A 19,392-nucleotide genomic window follows, 5' to 3' on the forward strand; every position below is an offset into this window, starting at 1 on the left:
GTCTGAAACACTATTGGAGTCTAAGAAATATCTGTTTTCTTTCTTTTTGCCTTTATTTCTTTCTATTAATTGGTACATAAAACTGGCTTGCATTGAACTTATTTACCAAATTTCTGTCTCATTTCCCGGTCAGTTCAATGAATGATCCTATTTAGTTCTTTTGCCTGTTTAAAATATTTCCTACTGAGTCCAGAGCAGTGCCCTTAAAACATAATTGATTTGGGTCATTGAACTTTTATTTTTCATGCATGTTAGTTTGCATCCCGCCACTGGTCTGACTGGTATTTCAATTAGAAAAATGCAGGCGGATTTCTCCTAGAGGCTAAAGTTCACGTGGAGTCTCTGGCAAAATAAGATTCTGGAGTATGTATCCATGGAACTGGGCAATCATTTGTAACTTTTTTTTTTTTTTTTTTAATAAATTCTCTGTCTGGCCAGAATGTCGTAAATCTGGCTCTCTTGTTAACTTCACACTAAGCAGCAATAATGTCCACAGTGTTTCAGTCCTGATAATTCTAATTACTGAAGCACTGAAGAAGCTGAAAGCTGAGAAGATGGATGAGGCTGGCCTCGAGTCCTGCACAGCACATGGGACTCTCTCTTTGTAGAGCTGAACCATAGTTCTCCTGTTTGCCAAAGCCAGTGATAGAAGCAGCAGCCAAGGTAAGAGAAGTGAGCCAGTGGCAGCAGCTTGCTGGAATGATGTGGGTAATATTTATGCTGAAGGAGGTAAAAGCATTCTGTACCACTAGAGATGCCAGCCATCTCCTAGATGAAAACACTGAAATCATTTTTGTTCCTTTAATATCTAAGTAGCTTGAAGCAAACAATCCTGTTGCACTGGTTTAAAAAGACCCAGTTAACAAAGTTAACAAACTTTCCTGTAGTAACCAGCAAACAATTACTCTTTCCCTTCATTTATTTCTTTGCATGACAGACCAGGAATGGTGGTAAAATGTTCCTCTGTCTGTCTTTCTTCCTGCCTCCCCTTCTTCTTAAAAGAATGTGTGGCATGTTTGGTACCAGAGAGTGACTACACAGCAGTATGTAGCTAGCTAGACTAAAGCTGGTGTAGCAGCTCTTCCCTTTCCACACTATTATTATTACTACAAGTTCAGTCCATGCACAGGTATCTCAGGTCTATCAATATTAAATTATCAATATCCAGCTTGATAGTTAGATATAGATGACAACACCAGCCAAGTTTTAAGATATTTTAGGTGCTTCCTCGAGTATGAGAATTACTAAATGTAAAAAATAATCCTCTTTTACTTGTACAAATCCATGGCAGGAAGACAGTGGAGTTGGGACAGGGTCTTGCATTAATATGTAGAATGATTATACAACAGTTGAGAAGAGCCTTACTGGCAGCCTTAGTCCTTGGACTCTATGTAAGAATGTTATAATTCCTCTTAAAAAGCCCTCAGCAGAAAATAGCCTTATGCTTCACTTCAGATAGTCTTGGTCCTGTCCGTGGAAAAGAAGGTCCCAATTTTGAGAGGAGAAAAGGCTGATTTGCCTTTATTTCCTTTCTAGAATTCTTGGGGCCTTACTGAAAGCCACAGAAGTCACCTTGGACTTCAGGAGGATTTAAATCAGGCCATAAGTACTGCTGATTTGGATTAGTAATGATGTACATTGAGGACAACATCTGTATTTGGGTTTGGGTGGAGTCCTTTCATGGTAGAAGAGTTGGTAATACTTTTACAGCACCTTTCATCAGAGGATTTCAGAGTTTCACAAATATCTAATTACAGAAACTATTAAATTAGATGAAATCCTTGGTCCTGGGGGAGTACAGGCAGCACCATTACACTTCAGTATAAAGCAGGGGTGGGTGGTGTTCAAAGTGGCAAAACAAAAGCAAATTTGCCACATACAAGCCATAACCTGCTGTGCTATCTCATTTTCATCCACTATTCTATTCTTCTAATTTCTTTATATTAGCAGCCAGGTTGCAACATCAAACCACCTCAACAAAATGGGCTGGCCCAAGCCTCCATTCAGAACTACTGTCAGGTCTGAAGAGGGACTTTCGGATCACTGGTCTATTCCGTAGTGACCGTGTTTCATTATTCTGTTAAGTAATAGCAGGACTATTAACAAGGGCCAGGTACCAAGGATGCCAGTAAGGAAAGATTCACGAATACAGGAGGTCTGGGATGAAATGCCTCTGAAATTCCAACCTAATCCAAATCCCAGAGAGACTATTGTTCAGCCTTTCCAAAGTGGGTGTGCCTGCTGGAGATCCAATCCACTTATTCTGCCTAAATCCAGCCCTCTCCTGGTCTTGGATAGTAAGTATTCTCCCGTCATGAGTGACTAGGATTTTATTAAAGGTTGTTTTTTGCTTCTACATTTGACTTAAAATATGGAGCCTATACCATTAGACCCAAGGCCTGAAGCCCAGGCTGCCCATCCGCTTATCTTCCTGCCTGTATTATGGATCTGCATGGGTGGGCAGTTCAGGTGAATCTCAGACTTCACTATTTGAATACAAGGGCCCCAAGGAGTTTCTCATCAAGACTAACTTTAAATGCGAGCTTAGTAGGCTGAACGCTTTGATTTGCCTCTGAAATCAACAGTAACTTATTCCAGGCTTCCTGGTTGAAACTTGAATGGGGAAGAAGAAAGGATGTCTGCAAAGCAGATTTATTTGGAAAAATAAACTGCTCACTGATTGAGACCCTATAACAACAAACCCAGTCCTTAGGTTTTCCTCTGGCTGCAGTATCTGTTATACTTTTTTCTGTGTTCTCCCACACCCTCCCTGCTGTGCCCTCACGGTCTCTCCTTATGCGTAGGCAGTAAAGTAAAATTTACAAGCATCCTGCTCTCTGAAATCCTGGCAAAGGAGGAGTCTTAGAAATTTCCCTATTCAGAGCATAAAAGAGGAGATGAGTCCTGAAACAGTGAGGTGAAGATAGGTGCTGCTGTTTGTATACCATCCAAAGACAAGTGTGTGTGTGTGTTCAGACCATAACAGACCTCTGAACGGCCAGCCTCAGCTGTAGCAAATGCTTGCTTAACAACTCAGTTACAAATATTTTTTACTCCAAGTTTTTTGCATGAAAGGGAGGAGGTTTATCTTTATTTGCTTATTAAGGATCACTACCCATGTCTTCTGCATAAGCCCTCTCACCTGCTAGTGACACTTACTGAAACATCAAACCAGTTCCTAAAGATTTTCAGCATGCTAGTGGCGATATTAGCAGGTTTTAGCTTTCACATGTGGAATGTTTCCTTCTCCATATGTTTGTACAATAGACTTCCATCATGTGGAACATCTGAAGTGTCTGGATGAAACAATAGGGTCATGCAGCTGGAAATCCAAGAACAAACAGCTTTTTTTTTTTTTTTTTTCAAAGCAACTTTACATGTATGTGTGTGGTTTTTTGTTTGCTTTTAAAGATCAAAATTTGTTTGCTGGGAAGTGGCCAGCTAAATTTGCTTGTGATTGCTTTCCAGTTCCTCATTCTCCTGTTTTTGGTACTCTCAAAACAAAACAAAGCATATTTGAGCACCTAAGCTGCATATGGATTTATTTAAATCTCCCCCAAGTATTTGGGAGGTTTATATATTTAAAGTTAATTTTGGAACACTAGTTTCACAGGTTCCTATGAACGCATACATAGCTTGTTGAATGGACTTTTATATTGAACTCTGAAAGCAAACTTTTACTGCAGTGCTATAGCTTTTGTTTTGTTATAGGTTTTGTCTGGTTACCAAGCAGTTCAGACATAATCTGACCATGTTTTCTACTCTTTAATTTGAGCTGCTTTGGCCTGTTCAGTTTATAGAAAATGAAAACCAGATTGATCTTCTGGAAACTCCTTCATCACCCTGTCAGTTCCCACCAACTCTATCGTTTACTGTTATTTTTTTCTATGGTGTGTCGTGTACACCTTGTTAATGAGAACGTGCTTTATAAGAAAAAAGACCTATGCTGACCTATTAAAGCCCTGAAGCAAATGGCCATAGCATCTTGAACTCTTTATTATACAGCGTTACTTTTATTTATGATGCTCCTCATTATATTCATGATCATTTGCCTCTAAATGATGATTTCATTTCTCTTTCTAAAGCTTTATTTTTTTTTATTTATGTTTTAGATATTTGAATAAGAGTATTTTCTGAAGGAAAATAAAACAAGAACAAGCTTTGTATGGTTATAGGATCTTATGTGATATGGTATCTTACATTTCTATTGGAAGAACTCTATATGTCCGTTGAGTGTCCAGTCACAAGAATTAGAACTTCCACTCAAGGATTAGCCTGAAAAGTCTGCATGGAAAAGCTGGTCGTTGATATGAATTCTAGCACTCCCTGGTGGATGTTATCTTACATATCATTTGCTTCCTTAACCATAAAAACTAATGTTGGGATGAGAGCAGGAAAACAATGATCAGACTGTCTTCATAATGACACATCTCACTTGCATTTGTTGCATGAACGTAGCATGATAAATTTGAGATACTAATGACAGATTTCTACCTGACACAGTTCTACCTCACAAGTGTAATAGTTGTAGTTCCCAAGGGAAGACTACCTAGTCAAATGAGTCTTTCCAAGCACTGGATTTGCATATTTTAAATACATTTTTCAAATAATTTCATAGAAAAGCAGTCTGGGTGTTTTCTTTTTCAGGCTGAGATGAGAAGAACAACATGAATTTTGCAATGTGGGGCTGCAGAGTGAGGGATGAAGAGCTCAGAATAAGACCTGGCACTTGGTCTCTAGTAAGAGCACCCAGATGTAAGAGTATTGATGAAATTAAAGGAAAAAAAAAAAAAAAAAGAAATGTCCTATGCCTTGCCCTAGGTCTCTTCCAGAGCATTTCTATCTGCATTTCACACTCCTACTAATGTTTTATCCACTTCATAAGTGCTTCTCCACCTGGCATACAGCAAGTACTGAGTTATCAGTAAACACCAGGGTACTCCTGTGGTAGTAACTTCAGCCTGGGAAACTGTCAAATAACAGAAGTACCTATAGTAGAAGCATATATAAAGTAGAAATACCTATATAGAGGTAGCCGTTAAAAAAATATAAAACAAATAAAGAACTGGCTAAAGAGAGAGAACTTCGCTTAGCCAAACTTACATAGCCGTAACTTGCAAGACTTCTTGTAGGTGAATCCAAATCAATCTTAATTAAAGAACTGTAAAGGGGAGAACTAAAACTTCTGCATATTTGTGATGTTGGGAAAAAGAACAAGAATCATTTTTGTTATCTTTTCAGTATCCTGAAAGTATTCTGGCAGGTTTCACCTAGGAAGTTTTAGAAAACTGAGTTAGCCAGTAAGTCTCCTAAGGTCTCCACCTTAGTTGAGAGGGAGAGATATTCTTTGAGAGGGCTGTTAAGACCATGAATTTCCCTCTGCAGGAAATGTCTCTGTCTTTTGTGTCTAGAAGGAGGCAAGGACCACAGCTGGGTGATCTTCATTCATAACCTTACATAAGGATCTTCAAAATGTCTGCAGAAATTTCTGCCCACCCTACATGACTCCAGTGAAGGTTGGCATCTCTGGCCTAAAAAGGATAAACTGCTTTTGCTTCTCACCTGAAAACCTCTCAAAAGAAGGAGAGCATCAACCTGATTTTTCCCCGGTTGCTCTGAAAGCAAGTACAAAATGTCAAGTTACAATATATGCACAGACTGCGTATACTGCTGATCATGCTATGGAAAGCTGTACTGTTCCATGGGTGATTGTTCGGAAAACAGTTCTTGTTTGTTGTGTCTCTGGGAACAAGCATTTTTTTGTAAGCAGAAAAAGGCCTTGCGTCTCTGGAGTTAAATGAGGAGGTCTGTTGTTCTCCACAGAAACTGGAGTGCGTTGCTGTGTCTGGTGGTTGCCTGAATGCCCATGGTTTTGTGTTTTCTTTCCCTTTTTTTTTTTTTTCCTCTCCTTTTCCCCACCTCCTGTTCTCAGAGAGGATCAAGTAGGAGGGATGGTGACCTCATGGCACAGTTATGCAATCTGCTCGAGGCCAGGTATCAAAACATGCTGCAGCTGTGAAGCTGGGACCTTGCAGTCGCTGGCGGGCCTGGGCCTCCTGCCTCTAATGAGATTGCTGACCTTCTCCTGCCACTTCTGCAGCTGCTTTGATTCACAGAGATTTGTTGTGGCAATGGCCTGCCTAACGGTTTGGCATGCTGCCGTAGGAAATGCTGCATCTATGGGCAGGCACCAGGAGCTGGCCACTCTGACCCAGGAGCAGGTGGGGATGTCCTGAGTCCCATCATTCTCTTTCCGTCGTGACAAAGCCTACTTGCCTCTTTCCAAGCTTATGCAAACATTAACATCCTTGCCTTTTTTTTTTCCTCCCCACAAAGCGAGGAGAAGGTTGTCTGTTCTCCTGTGAAATAAAGCAGCACCTTCCAAGCAATCTTTTGCAAATTTTTAGGGCTCAGCTGCGGCAAAGTCACATATGGGAAGAATAAGAGAAAATAGCATGCCTACAGTCTGAGGTACATTTGGGCCTCCAAGTCTTAAGTCTCATTCAGACTTTGCATTTTGCTGTAATTGCTGCAGTGAATTCCTGCTTCCCACCTCTTCCCTTCTAGCAAAACTTTATTTTCCTTGTCTCCTGCAGCTACAGGCCTTCGTAGTCCCCTCCCCTTCCTACCTGCATGTTGGTTCTCTTCGAATGTCCTGTCAGCCATTAAGAACAGTAGAAAACTTGTTGATAGGCATGAAAACAGGGCCCTGTAAAGCAGGCCAATGTGCACCAAGTAGTAATATAAGATGAGTTGGGTTCTTTCCTGGAAATGGGATTTGCAGAGTGGAAATGTCACATCCATAATCACAATCATGTGGTGGAACTGCTGTTACCCACTACTGAAATAACAGAACATCTGTTAAAAAAAGATGTAGTTTTGATTTTGCTTAAATCCAGCAGGTTGCACGCACTTCAAGAAATATTAGACCCTTGTTTAAAAACAGGAGTGCAACTGCTCTGTATTAAATGTATTAAAAGCAAATGTATGCTCAGCCTGGTTTCAGGGTCCTACAATTGAGGCCTGTTCAGTGCTCATTTATGTGAATTTCCTCAGGGCACAAGGCAAGAATACAGACTATGTGTGCTGGTGTATGGATTTGTGTCAGGACACGGCTACTGGGAAGGAGAGAACAAGACCCCTCACCAGACAGAACACTCTCCAAATTGAGAACTCTTTGGGGGACCATTCTGAAAAAAGTCACCATTGAGGACTGGAAAAAGGAGACAGGGACAACTCCTTAAATTCAAGCAAGCTACCAGCAATTTTTTTATGCTCTGTCAATCCCATGTCCTGATCTACTGCTGCCAGGCATGCTATTTCCAAGCATCCAGAGATGCTTGAAGAGTTGCCATAATACAGGATGAGAGATTCTCTTTTTGCTGCTGTCTCATGCTTTAAACAGCAAAGGCAATTTGACAGAGGGGAAAATGGTGATTCCAAGGCAGTTCCAGGAATTCCTGTACTGCCAGGTGGAAAAATAAGTTGATGTGCTGCTGCTGTATCTAGTTCATTCTAACGAAAGAAAATAAACCTTTAATGATAAGATGAGCTGAAAATACAAAATTATGTAGAGTGCTAATTTTATAAAACCTCCGATTAACTTTGTCCTTGGAAACAGCCCTAACATCTTTGATCTCTAGATCAGTCAGCTAGTGAAGTAAATGTGGTCACTTATAAAACTTCAGTCTGTTAGTTTAAGATCTTACTCTTCGGATAGTCTTTCCTTAGATCCTGTATTTGATGAGCATCCAAAAAGCTCAGACTTCTGTAACTTGGAAATACTGTGAGAAGAGAACTTGGTCCTTCTGCTGGGAACCACAAGAATTGTATTTCTGGTAGCTTTTCAGCTAGTTCCAACCACATCAGCAAGTAAAGACTTGTCCATATTTTGTTTCTCCCCACTTTAGCTAGGAGTGGGGAATGATCTCTTTCCCTCTTCTTCTTCTTCTTCTTCTTTTTTTTTTTTTTTTTTCCTTTTTTAAGTCCTAAATTCAATCATTTTCTTTCTGCTCTGGATGAAAGTTCAGGCCACTACCTATTTCATTCCAGGTGGTTGGCTCTGTTCAAATATCCAAGTGAGTCTGAGTGATCTTTAACTCAGAATGAACCTCTTGTGCTTGGAGGGGCAAGTAACTGAGATACCATACCTAGCTCTGCATGTTAAGAGCAATTGCAAAGATCAGTTGAGCCAGGGTTTTAAAGAGGTCCCTGGGGCAGAATAAAATGTGAAAGAGCTGATGAGGTAGTCTTAAAACATTGCCAACTCTTTGAAAGAAACACACATATACACGTATGTGTGCACATTATATGTTTTTAATTTTGGAGGGGTGATGGATCCTAAATAAAGCTTCCTGGATTTTCACCCCACCAATACTATGGTGAGTTCAGATGGCTAAATTTAACTATCCAGACTGAACAGTCTTGTATTCTAAGACCGCATCCATTTCTGTCCAACATCTAATTGCATCTCTCTGCATTTGGTGTACAGTTGACTGTAAGCTGACAAGATAAGGCTACTAGGCAGCCTTGGGGGGTGGGGGGGACACGACACATTAGGGGGCTCTGTTTTATAAACAAAGCAAAAAATCTACCTGGAGAAGGGTTCTCTTTTTACTACCCCCCAAAAAAAAAAAAAACCACACAAAAAAACCCGTAATCAGTGATGTATCATCTATTTAGTGGGTATACTTTACAGGAAAGGACAAAACATAAAAGAACCTTGTGGTCACAAGCACAGGATCATAACCAAACATTTTGACTTCAGAGTGGTCGTCTTTAAGGGCCTAAGGTCTGCATAAACAAGTTCTATCCTCATCTTCACTCATTACTCTAATATTAAATCTTTCTAGTACAGCCTTCAAACAAAGACCTAAAAGCCCTTTAACTTGGATAAGGAGATAACACACGTCTGTTTCTGAAGACACTAATAAATGCGGCAGCTCTTAAAAGTTCAGTCAGCTTGAAGTGTAGTTGATTATTCCTTCTCTGGCATTTCTAAAAAGAAGTGGAAGTGACATTTTTAAGTACGCCTAAAACTGGAAATACATGTGAGAAATGCACAGAAGCTGAGATGTGCATAATGCATGAATGAGGGAGGAGTGGGTTATGATCTTTGCACATCTTTTCCCCACACACCTGAAACTGGGTATTCTCTATCAAGTGTGCATCTTGGCCCCTGAGGTTGTCTTAGAAATTTAGTGGCTCCACTGTATGTCTCCAGTTTGGTCTGCTGAGGCTTTCACTCTGGCTCTGTGTACACACCAAGATAACTTGATATTTCTTGGGTATGTTGTAAAAGAAAACAAACTACACTGGACAGGTCTCAAGCCAGAGAATCTGAGATTGTGCTCACAAATAACAAACATCAAGACAGGACGTCCTCCTTCCCCTTCTTGGAGATAAACACTTCAAAAATAAACAGTCTTTGGGACTATGCAGGCAGGACAGCGTCCTCCAGGATGCTGTGAACAGCAGCTCCTCATAACCAGCATTAACATGAATGAAGAAAATGTATCACCACTGCACTCAGGGCTTCAACAAAAGCTATGAACACAAATGGGCTGAGGGTTTCCCTAACCAGGACCTTGCATCACTTTGTCTCCTCTTCAGCAGGGCATATGTCTTTACAAGCTAAACTGCACGGCCGTGTCACCTTCTCCTACCAGCTACATGTAACGGCATCCTCCCCACATTCTCTCTGGGCTCCCAGCACCACCTCATGCCTGAAGCATTCCTCTCTTGGAGGCAAGCCAGAGAAGCTTGAAAAACTGAGCCTTGCCTGCTTCTAGTGGTTTGGGCTGAGGCCGGTACCCACCACTGAAGAGCTCTTGTGGGCAAGCTGCCACATTCGTGGCTTTTTGCAAGACCCTCCTGCCTGGTAATCACCTATCCATTCCTCACACCTTAAGATTTCCTCTGGCAAGCCACTGTATTTCATGTATCAGTACATTAACCATTGCCAATCACACCCCTTTGTATGCTTGAAAACTGCAACCATTGCTGCCTGCCAAAAAAAATGTTCCTCTGAATAGGTCCCTTCTGAACCCACATGAGTTTGATGTGCGTCTCATCAACAAACTCAGGGGCTTATCTTCTGAACAGATAAAAAATTGGAAAAATAAATAAATCCCCACCCTTTTCATAACTGGCCTAATTGGTGTAGGCATATATCAACTGTTGCTTTTTAAAAAAACAACCTATCATTTGCAAAGATTAAAAAATGTGCCAAATTTTTTGCATGCCTCTGTCAAAAGCCTGTGAATTTATAACTTGCTGCGGAAGGTAACATCTGTGTTTAATTGATGAAATTCAGCCTTCATAATGGATGATGTAAACGAACTAAACAGTTTTGTCAGTAATTCAGTTGTGGATTATAAACTCATCAGAAATCCTCCCCCCCTCTCCCTTGCAGATCTGTCTTGCATTTCCTGTCCCTTGTGTATTTTTTTTCCTGTTCTCCAAACAAATCTTGAAGGTTTTCAGTCTCCCAAGCCATAATAAATGAAAAATTGCCCTATTGCCATGACCTTTCAGCCATATTTCTGGAACGCATGTGTTGCACAAATCCACCATCCCTAGGTCTGTGGACACAGGGTACCTGTTGGGATTCAACTAAATATTGCTGCTGACTGGCAACCACATGTCTTGCAGGTGAACAAAAAGCATCTGAGCCTGACACTGAGGCTCCATGGACATGCACAGAGTTTCCAAATGATGACAGATTCAAGTGAAAATGAAGGCAGGAATACGAACGTCTCTTGAGAGTGGGGGCGAGGGATTTATAGGAATGCACTTACCCATTCAACACTTCATTGATTAATCACACAACATCCACTGAGCTGATGACTGCTGCTTTTGGGTGTTAACAAAGTCTTCTGGTAGTAGAGGTGGGGCTGTGAATGCTTCCAACTGCCTTCTCAGTATCTGAAAAAAGACAACTAGGTCAGTTCACATATTTCTCAAAATAAAATCTCAACCCTCAATCACTGCTAATTAAGGAAGTTTGGGCTGATGTGTAATCCTCCTACAGCCTTGAGTACCTTTCAATAGCAGCAGTTCTGGTGCACATTCTGGCTCCAAAACTGGGTACTTCTTTTAAATGAAAAGTTAGACATTATTTGTTGGTTCTTGATATACAAATATTTAAGAGTGAGCTCAAGAGACAGAGAACAAAGGCATGTCTGCACTGCTACTCCAGGAGAGAAGGAAGTCACAGAGAAGCCCTCTTTCTTCTTAGTGTAGGAGTAACCCTCTCCCTAACAGAAGAAAGGGTATAATCACTGGAAATCAGCTAGTTTTCAGTAAAATCCCCCAAACAACAATAAATGTATCTGTAATTCTAAAGTAAATTAGGAAGTGAAACTAAATGTTAGGATTCATATCCTCCTAAATTGACAAAGTTTTGCTGTTCTCAGCTGGATTTTTACCATGAATTAACTAATTTAGATCAGAACAACAACAACAAATTACCTCCTAGAGGAAAGATCTGTAAATTTCTCTTTACCCATTTTGGCATTACATGCTGTGGGGCACCTAAAGCGTTCACAGAAAATAATATGATCTGCATGCATGAATACGGTTTCTTTTCCACTTGAGACTTCAAGCCATAGTCCAGGTGCCTTAAATTAGAAGCCCGTAGTTTATTCCACTATAATTAGCACAACCTTTGATTTAAGTGACACTTTTAAAAGTCAAAGATTGGATTTCAATCTGTAGTATGGAAAACAATTTCTACCCACTTTGCTGTTTTGGTCCTTTTTTATTGCCACCCTGACATCTACCCTGAAATTAATCTGAATATGAAAAGCACCTGCTGGAAAACAAAGTTCATGCCTTGCAGAACAGGTCTGGCTTTTTGTTTTTACTTAAGGGCTTTTAACATTTGGCATTGCATTTTTTTTCTTTCCATTTCAATATGGGCCAAAGGAAAGGAGCAGGAGAAAAAAAAATTGAGTATTTTGATCTTTGTGGCTTTATATGGACCTCATAAGCTTTGTTTGTTCTACTGCCAAACTTCCTTTGTGCTTAAATAGATAACAGACCAAGACGACTAGTCATTTCCAATAATAATAATAAAAAAGAAAAACAAACCCCCAAAGCCTTCCCTTTCTCTTCCAATTAATGCTAGTAAACACATGACCCTAGATAAGGCTTGTGACCTAAGTACTTCTGACTTATTATTTCTCCTTTTCAAAAGCAATTGCCCAAGGCAGAGACAGGGCTCTCTGCTCTCCAAATTTATGAAAGAATCTTGAAAAAAGGCTCTGAGAGCATCTTTGGGAGAAGGTCATTGTAAATATGATATACGGAAAACAGCCTCATACACCTTTAGAGAACAAGCAAAATGGTAGGTAGCACAACCATTTATGGAGAGTCCTCTTTGGACTGTGAAGACTATTTATGGAGAAAGAAGAAATAACAAATTTCATGTGGGACTATCACTGTTACACAAAATGCATGTTGATTGCTAGTTTGTTAGTGAGAGCTGGAATCTGCTATCACTATTTTGAGAGGCTTTGCATTTGAAGGACAATTTACCCAGTAACAACCACCTAAATTTTACTGCTTATTGAAGTAAATAAGACAATGCCTTTGAAACAGAGGATGAGTTGGTTGCATGAATCATGCGTAATCATCACTGCAAGGGCCTTTTTACATTTGAAAAAATAGTTTTGTAATGAAAATAACACAGAGTTCAAGATACTGTGGTGACAGTTTTTCTTTAGCTTCTTAAGATTTTTAACACACAACAAGCCATTTAGGATAACACATTTGTGTGGTGAAAAAATTGTATGTCAGCAAATAAAGTATTCAGTAATCAATAATCTGGGAACACCTCTTAGCCAAAAGCAGAAATTGATGGTATTATGATCGGTAATAGAAAAAGGAATGGAAATTAATTACTTATCTAGATTACATTTCTGCAGAGGTTGATTATTCCATATACACTTGCACGGTCTTTAAGAATGGCTGTCCATATGAGAGATAAATGATCTAAATGTGAAAGTAGAAGACAGACTTTTATGAGCTTAATGAATTCCCATTTCTTGAGGCTCTTATACCAGTCGCTAAAGGGGAAGGATAGGACCTTCAGTAGGTCTAGGAGGCTGCATCCTGTATATTGTCTCTGGCAAGATGTAAGCTTATTTGTTTAATTTCCCAGGTATATTATTCCTGTGGTGCGGTTGTGGAATCGATGGAAAGAGGCCTGATTTTATCACCAGGTTTTCCAAACAACTACTACCCAGGGACGCACTGCGTTTGGCAATTTTTCATTCCCATGAGAACCCATCTCATTTTGGAAATTTTTGACTTTGACATTTTTGAAAGCTCTAGCGAAACTCCACCCTCCTGGGATGGCTTTTCAGCCCCTGCTGTAACGGAAAGTAAGGACATGCCCCCTCCTGAGGAAAACCTGGACTTCGCTCTCCATACCACAGAATCCTCTCTCCAGACCTGGATGTCGAAGGTGGCTCAGAATCTGAGCAGCACAGGAGATCAGTTAAAAGAGCTTTCTGGTCACCTGGAACAATTTCCAGGAGCTGCCTCAAAGAAAGATGAAGCCAAACAAGCATCTGAAGAAAACCAGTCTAAACAGATGAAGGAACCCAAAGCGATCACCAAGACCCAAACAGAAGAACTGCCATTCTCTGTGGTGAGTGGTGCCACGATGCAGAGACAAAATATCAGTGACCAAGAAACAGAGGAAGATTTGAAAGGCAAAATTTTGCTTGCCCGCCTAGCTGCTAGTGAGAGAGATGAAGTTTTGGGAGAGAGCTGGACTCTCCCCACAACAGTACTGCCAGTGGAAATCTCCTCCAGCCCACAGTCAGCAGTGGATGTCTGTCCCCATGATGTATTGTATGTTTCTGATCTCATCACATTTTCCTCTCGCTTCTGTGGACCAAATTCACCTTTAAACAAGACCATGGTCTTTGGTTCATCTCTGGAAATGGTTGAGGTTATCATGGAGCTAATTACCACCACTGACCGGGGACGAGGTTTTGCAATGCTCTTTGAATACAAGAACATCACTGAACCCAACACTGTAGATGCTGTGAGGCAGGAAAGAAAGGAAAACATGATGATGCTGGCAATTTTAACAGGGATCGTCTTCTTTGCACTGGCTTTGTTCTCTGCCCTCTGCATAGCTTGCAGGTAAGATGATGCATGTCTGAGCCTTTGAAGCATGTGACATTATCTGTACATGATGGGAAAGACCAGAAAACAAATACACATTTCCTTTGCTCTTCTAATGCTTGCTGTCCTTTAAGTACATTAGTGTGTGGCTATAGAGGAAATCAAAGCCAGATTCTATTCCGGCCACATGCTCCACAGTTTTCTTTCCCAGATCTACAGCTCCACTGCCTCCAATCTATTTTATTTTTCCTGCAGAAACACCTGGAGAGTGAGGACTTTCTTGGTCATTATTTGCTTTTGCTACCTGTTTCTCAGTTTTGGGACACTAGGTGCACTGGGGACAAATGCAGAACAGAGAGATCACCTTTTCCTGAGCATCCCAAGCAGGCCGAGCACTGCACATTAACACTCTGCAGAAAAGTAAATAGCAACTAAAATACTTCCACTTGGAATTAACATGTGGTTACCTACATTAACTAGCATTTTCCAATTGGAAGCAAATTTTATTCAAGCAACTCTGAAACTTTGAAATTCTAATGCACCTCATGAGGTAAGCAGTTACCTACACATCCCAGTCACTGCTAGGGGAAGAGCCATGAGCTGTGCTGTGGTATCTGTGCCTGTCCACAAAGGTCATCTGAAATGACTTGGCCAAGTGAGCTGAAGGTTAGCCTGGGTGGCTGGTTTCCAGGTTCTGATGCTAACCAGTTAAACAGCTAAAACCAGCCAGTGATGAAAGCAGTCCTCTCCAGTCAATTGCTTTTATTTGTTTTCTCCTGATATATCTATCAGGAGAAAGCTTCTCCACCCCCCAGCACGTTTGCATTTTTCTTACTAACTCTAGTGAAAACATTTCTGTAAAAACATTGCTTTTTTTTTTTTTCTCCTTCCGACAAGTTCAAAACAAAGCACAAGCTCCCCAGGTTTTTGTCAAAACAAACAGTATTTTTTTCAAATATTTTGACTGCAATGGAAGCATCAGGCAAACTGAAACAAATACTGCCCCTTGTAGGGCTCTGCTGGAGTGCCTAGGTATTAGTAATAGCATTTGTTCACAGTGACAGCATTCAACTGGTCTGTCCCCTCTTCCTGTATCCTCTACCTCAAGTATTTTGGATCCTCCAACACAAAAGTTCTCAGGATGGCCCAGCAACTTCTAGTAGCTGAGGTTGGTTTGATAAAGGAAATTTGTTTTCCTTGTCCTTTTGGAGGCTGCGTTTCTAGCTGTGCTGAATAAATACAAAATATAGGCCATCACTGTACTGAGAATGAGAAAATGTGGGCAAGGTGGTGGAGCTTAAATATAATCTCCCTTGCTGTATATAGAAATTCCTGCCTTCAGGGTCTGGGCTTTTCATAGTTGCAAGAGTTAAACTTGCATGTGTTACATCTAACTAACCTTTTTCCTTTTTAAAGAGCTTGCAGAATACTAATTTAGACCACAGTTTTTTTGCTAGCTCTAAAGGAAAACGTCTGGTGGAAAATGTCTTCCAGATACTAAATACTTCATTTTTATACCCTTGCCAAACTTCAAAAGCGGCAGAAACATGCTGCCTTTGCTATGGCAGCAGTCTTGCTAATACACATGTTGAGTAGGCTGTTCTTGCTCCATTTTCCCTATTTAATTTCACTGCAGCTATCCATGAAGCTGATTTACTTTGGTTTGAATAATACTCAATGTGAGATTCCACTGTCTGTAATTTGTGCTGTGCAGTCTGCTCAGAAAGTCAGGGCATGCTGCTCACATGTACGATTTGGCTTTTTGCTTGTCAGATATTTACAAAACATAGTAATGTTCTATGGTTGACTGACAGAGAAAACTTAATGCTTCCCCCCCAAATGTTATATGTTCTGGTCACTGAGGACATCTTGCAAAAAAAAAAAAAAAGGAAGGAAGGAAAGTATCTGTCAGATATTGACTGTATATAGAGAGAACTATCCCTAGTCCTTTAGTCTTGTGAAAGGCTCTTTGCTATGCCAGCTGCCTATGTTCCCTGCACAGTATTCCAGGGAGGCCTTGATTACAATATACTTTTATTTCTTGTTAGACTTAAGCCCTGTGAGATCTGTGGTGTGGAAACAATGCCATGACCTGTGCCGAGCACATCACTTAGGCTGCACTGGAAAATTCTTTTTTGCTCTTTCCTGCCCTAACTGCTTTAAGGATATTTGTCTCTGGCCCCAGCACCACTGGCGCTGGTTGGAGCTCGCCTACACTTTCCAGCTGTGGAGGTTTTGTTGTTTTTTTTTTTTAAAAACAAAGCTTAGAATAAGGCTGCAGAGACCATTAAGCACATCTAACCTTCTTTCAGTTTGAGACCACCAAGCTCTATTTTATGCTTCTTGCCCTAAATAGGGGCTTGAAATCAGGTGTCAGAAGTGTTTTAGCCATAGCTTGTCCTCATTGCCAAAATGTCAAGACTGCAAGGGGTGGGCTGAGGGAAGAAGTGAAGATGCTTTAATAACACAACACATTCAGAAATGCGACCAGCTCTCTGAGGCATGACAGTACTTGCCCTGGCTGGAATATGCCATTGCAAAGGAGATGCCAAGAGTAACCCACAAGCTCTTTGCCCCGTAAACTTGCCTTTCACTTCTCTTCGTGCTCTGCTTGCTCCTCTGGTACCACATTGGCATTTAGCTGCGATTCTACCATTTCTATCTGCTGCTCTTGCTCAGCTAAAAGTAGCAGGGGGTTAGCTTTGCCAGGGTTAGAAATGGCCCAGGCCAGGCTTGGCAACTACTGCCACTCCGATGCACCAAGTCGTCAGCAGTGTCTGCTCAGGCTCATTGCATTCAGCCAGGGCAAAGCTCTCTGGGGAAACTCCAAGTCTCCGCCACACTGCAGCTTTTGTTTGCTGTTTGGGGAGGAAATGAAAGCTTCAGTTGTTAGTTGGCCAATAATTCTAATTACTTTTGGCCATGAGGCCTGGCTCAAGCAAGGGGATATTTTTTATTTTCTTTCCCAAGCCCCAAAACCAAGAGACACATCTACCTTATTTAATTTTAATCCTGTCCAGTGCAGCCAGACTTTTGCTCAATGGTTGCAATCCATGGATTGCAACTGCATATTACATCTGCATAGCCTGCCAGTGACCTGTTTCCAATTACAACCCGTCTACACGTACAGCTATTTCATCAAGTTGTCATGTGCTGTCATTTCACTCCATACAAGCTGCCCTGCCTGCAGCCTGATCTTCACCTGGGGATGGAACTTCTCCTTCCTCCTATGACACCCTCCTAGAGGATCCTAGTTGCTTCTGGGCTAAAACCAGAGCTTTTCTCTGCCATCCTCATACTAAGTACAACCCAGAAACCCCACCCTGCCTGTTTGTAGCTGTATCCTCTGCTCCTGTCTCTCTACAAGAGGCTAGTTTAGTTAGAAACATAAGATGGCTGGACATAGAAGGAGCTGCCTGCTGGAGAGCACAGGGCAATTTTCTCAAAGCTTTCAACAGACTTAAATTTTTGGTTTACTTGGGAAGGTTTAAGCAGCTTTTAAAAAAACGTACCCTCTTTTAAATGATGAAAACTGTTATATTTGCACATTGGGTATTTTATATGCACGAGCTATGCACTGATCTAAATCACGGATCTACTTGTTGGCCAGGCACTGCAGCATGCCATGGGAGGTGCAGTGCAGCTGGAGAGAGAACTAAAGGAAGACCACTGGCTCAAGTCTTGCAAATTAGAGCATCTCTCCAGGCACTTTAGCTGCAGCTCTGAATAGAAAGAAAAAAATCTCAAGTTTCCACCAGAACTTTTTGTTGGCCAAATCTAGAAATCCTTAGCCTTGGTGTGTGTTAGTTTTTGACAGTAAATCAAACTGTTCAGTGGAAATAAGACACTCAATACCCAAAGCATGATAAAGGAAGAAGTTAAATAGGGGATATTTCAAGCAGTTACACTTTGCTATCCTAATTTAAACCTTGGGAGGAACAGGACTCTTCCCTCTCCTATTCTCCCTTCTTCTACTGTCCTTGCACAGAAAACTGATGTTTTCTGGAAAACTGGCAACACCTTACTGTCCCTCTGGTTCATTCTGCCAAACTGCAATATGGCTTTCAAGTAGCTATGGTGCCTGCTAAATATTGTAAAGCACATTTATAAAAAATGGAAAAGAACCAGATCAGTGTAAGATATTGACATTTCTTAGTGCAGAACTTGCACTGTTTATCCTAGTTTATCAATTGTCAGCTGCTGAGACTTTTATAATGGATATTTCATCTTTTCAGCTTTGTCCCAGCGAATGTGAATATCTTCTAAATGGGACATCTGTATGTAGGACTCAGAGGAACACATTTTCAGTCATGTTTCCAAGAATTTGAGCATCTTGTTTGTCACATTAAGAGTTCAAATAAACTCGGAAGTGAGACCATCCAGTTTACTAACAAGTCTGGGTTGACAAGGCCCAGTGTTCAGTGTGGAAGAAATATGTGCTAATTTATTTATTTTTCTGAAAAGAGAACATTCCGTTTTTGGTCTTCAGTCCTTAGGTGGTAATATTTCAATAAATGTTTGTAACACACCAGTTGTTTGAAACAAGAATATTTATGATTCTGAGATTTGAGTAAATGAGCTTTAGCAGGAAAGTGTAGGAATATGGTAAGAGAAGAAAATATGAACGTGATATGGAAAAAGCAGGAAACTGCACATAGTTCTCACACTATCTACCTGAATGCCTTGACCACTATGCTAATTCATTATTTTGGGTCATGTTTTACTCAGTCTCTCCTGCTTAAACAGTTCTGGTGGCTAATAAGAACTTCTGGTGTGTGCGCGCATGTGTGTGTGGGGGGCATATTTACATATGCATGTTCTACTCATGAGTATTTCCTGCTTGGCTTGATCTTGATCCTCCAATTAGGAAACACCACTTCTTAGAAATCTCTCGCTGCTCCCTCTCCCCAAACCACTGAGTTAAGGCAGCCCTGCATACCGTGGCAAAGCCCATGTGGCAGTTGATGTGATCTTGCTTCCTGGAGTAACAGCTATCCATCTGGAGTCCTTCTGAATTAAAGTCTGAAATGCAGACTTGCTCTCGTCTTTCTGTAGTCTCCTCCATATTCATTAGGAATAGTCCTGGCGACACATCATGCTTTTTTTCCCCTCTATCATTTCAGTTGCCAGTCAATAAGCATTTTTTTAAAGAGTTCCAATGATATGGTGAAGGAATGAAACCTTATGCCTGAGATGGAGCAGATGCTGACTCCTGGCCAGACTCATCAGGTGGCCTCTCAGCCCCCAAGT

General features: G+C 40.9%; 1 protein-coding gene across 4 annotated transcripts in view; it reads left to right on the forward strand.

The window, feature by feature from the left end:
• LOC121079464 overlaps window positions 1-19,392 on the forward strand; it is a 37,278-nt gene that overhangs the window by 3,911 nt on the left and 13,975 nt on the right. For 2 of the 4 annotated variants that reach the window (XM_040576798.1, XM_040576801.1), the window contains exon 2: window positions 13,166-14,160. In XM_040576798.1, the coding sequence (XP_040432732.1) occupies window positions 13,166-14,160 (995 nt within the window). Of the gene's footprint in view, window positions 1-4,656; window positions 4,740-9,551; window positions 9,881-13,165; window positions 14,161-19,392 lie in introns of those variants that run through there. The other 2 variants (XM_040576800.1, XM_040576802.1) reach the window with 2 other exon arrangements.

This window comes from Cygnus olor, chromosome 17 (genome assembly GCF_009769625.2).
Source record: "Cygnus olor isolate bCygOlo1 chromosome 17, bCygOlo1.pri.v2, whole genome shotgun sequence".
NCBI lineage: Eukaryota > Metazoa > Chordata > Aves > Anseriformes > Anatidae > Cygnus > Cygnus olor.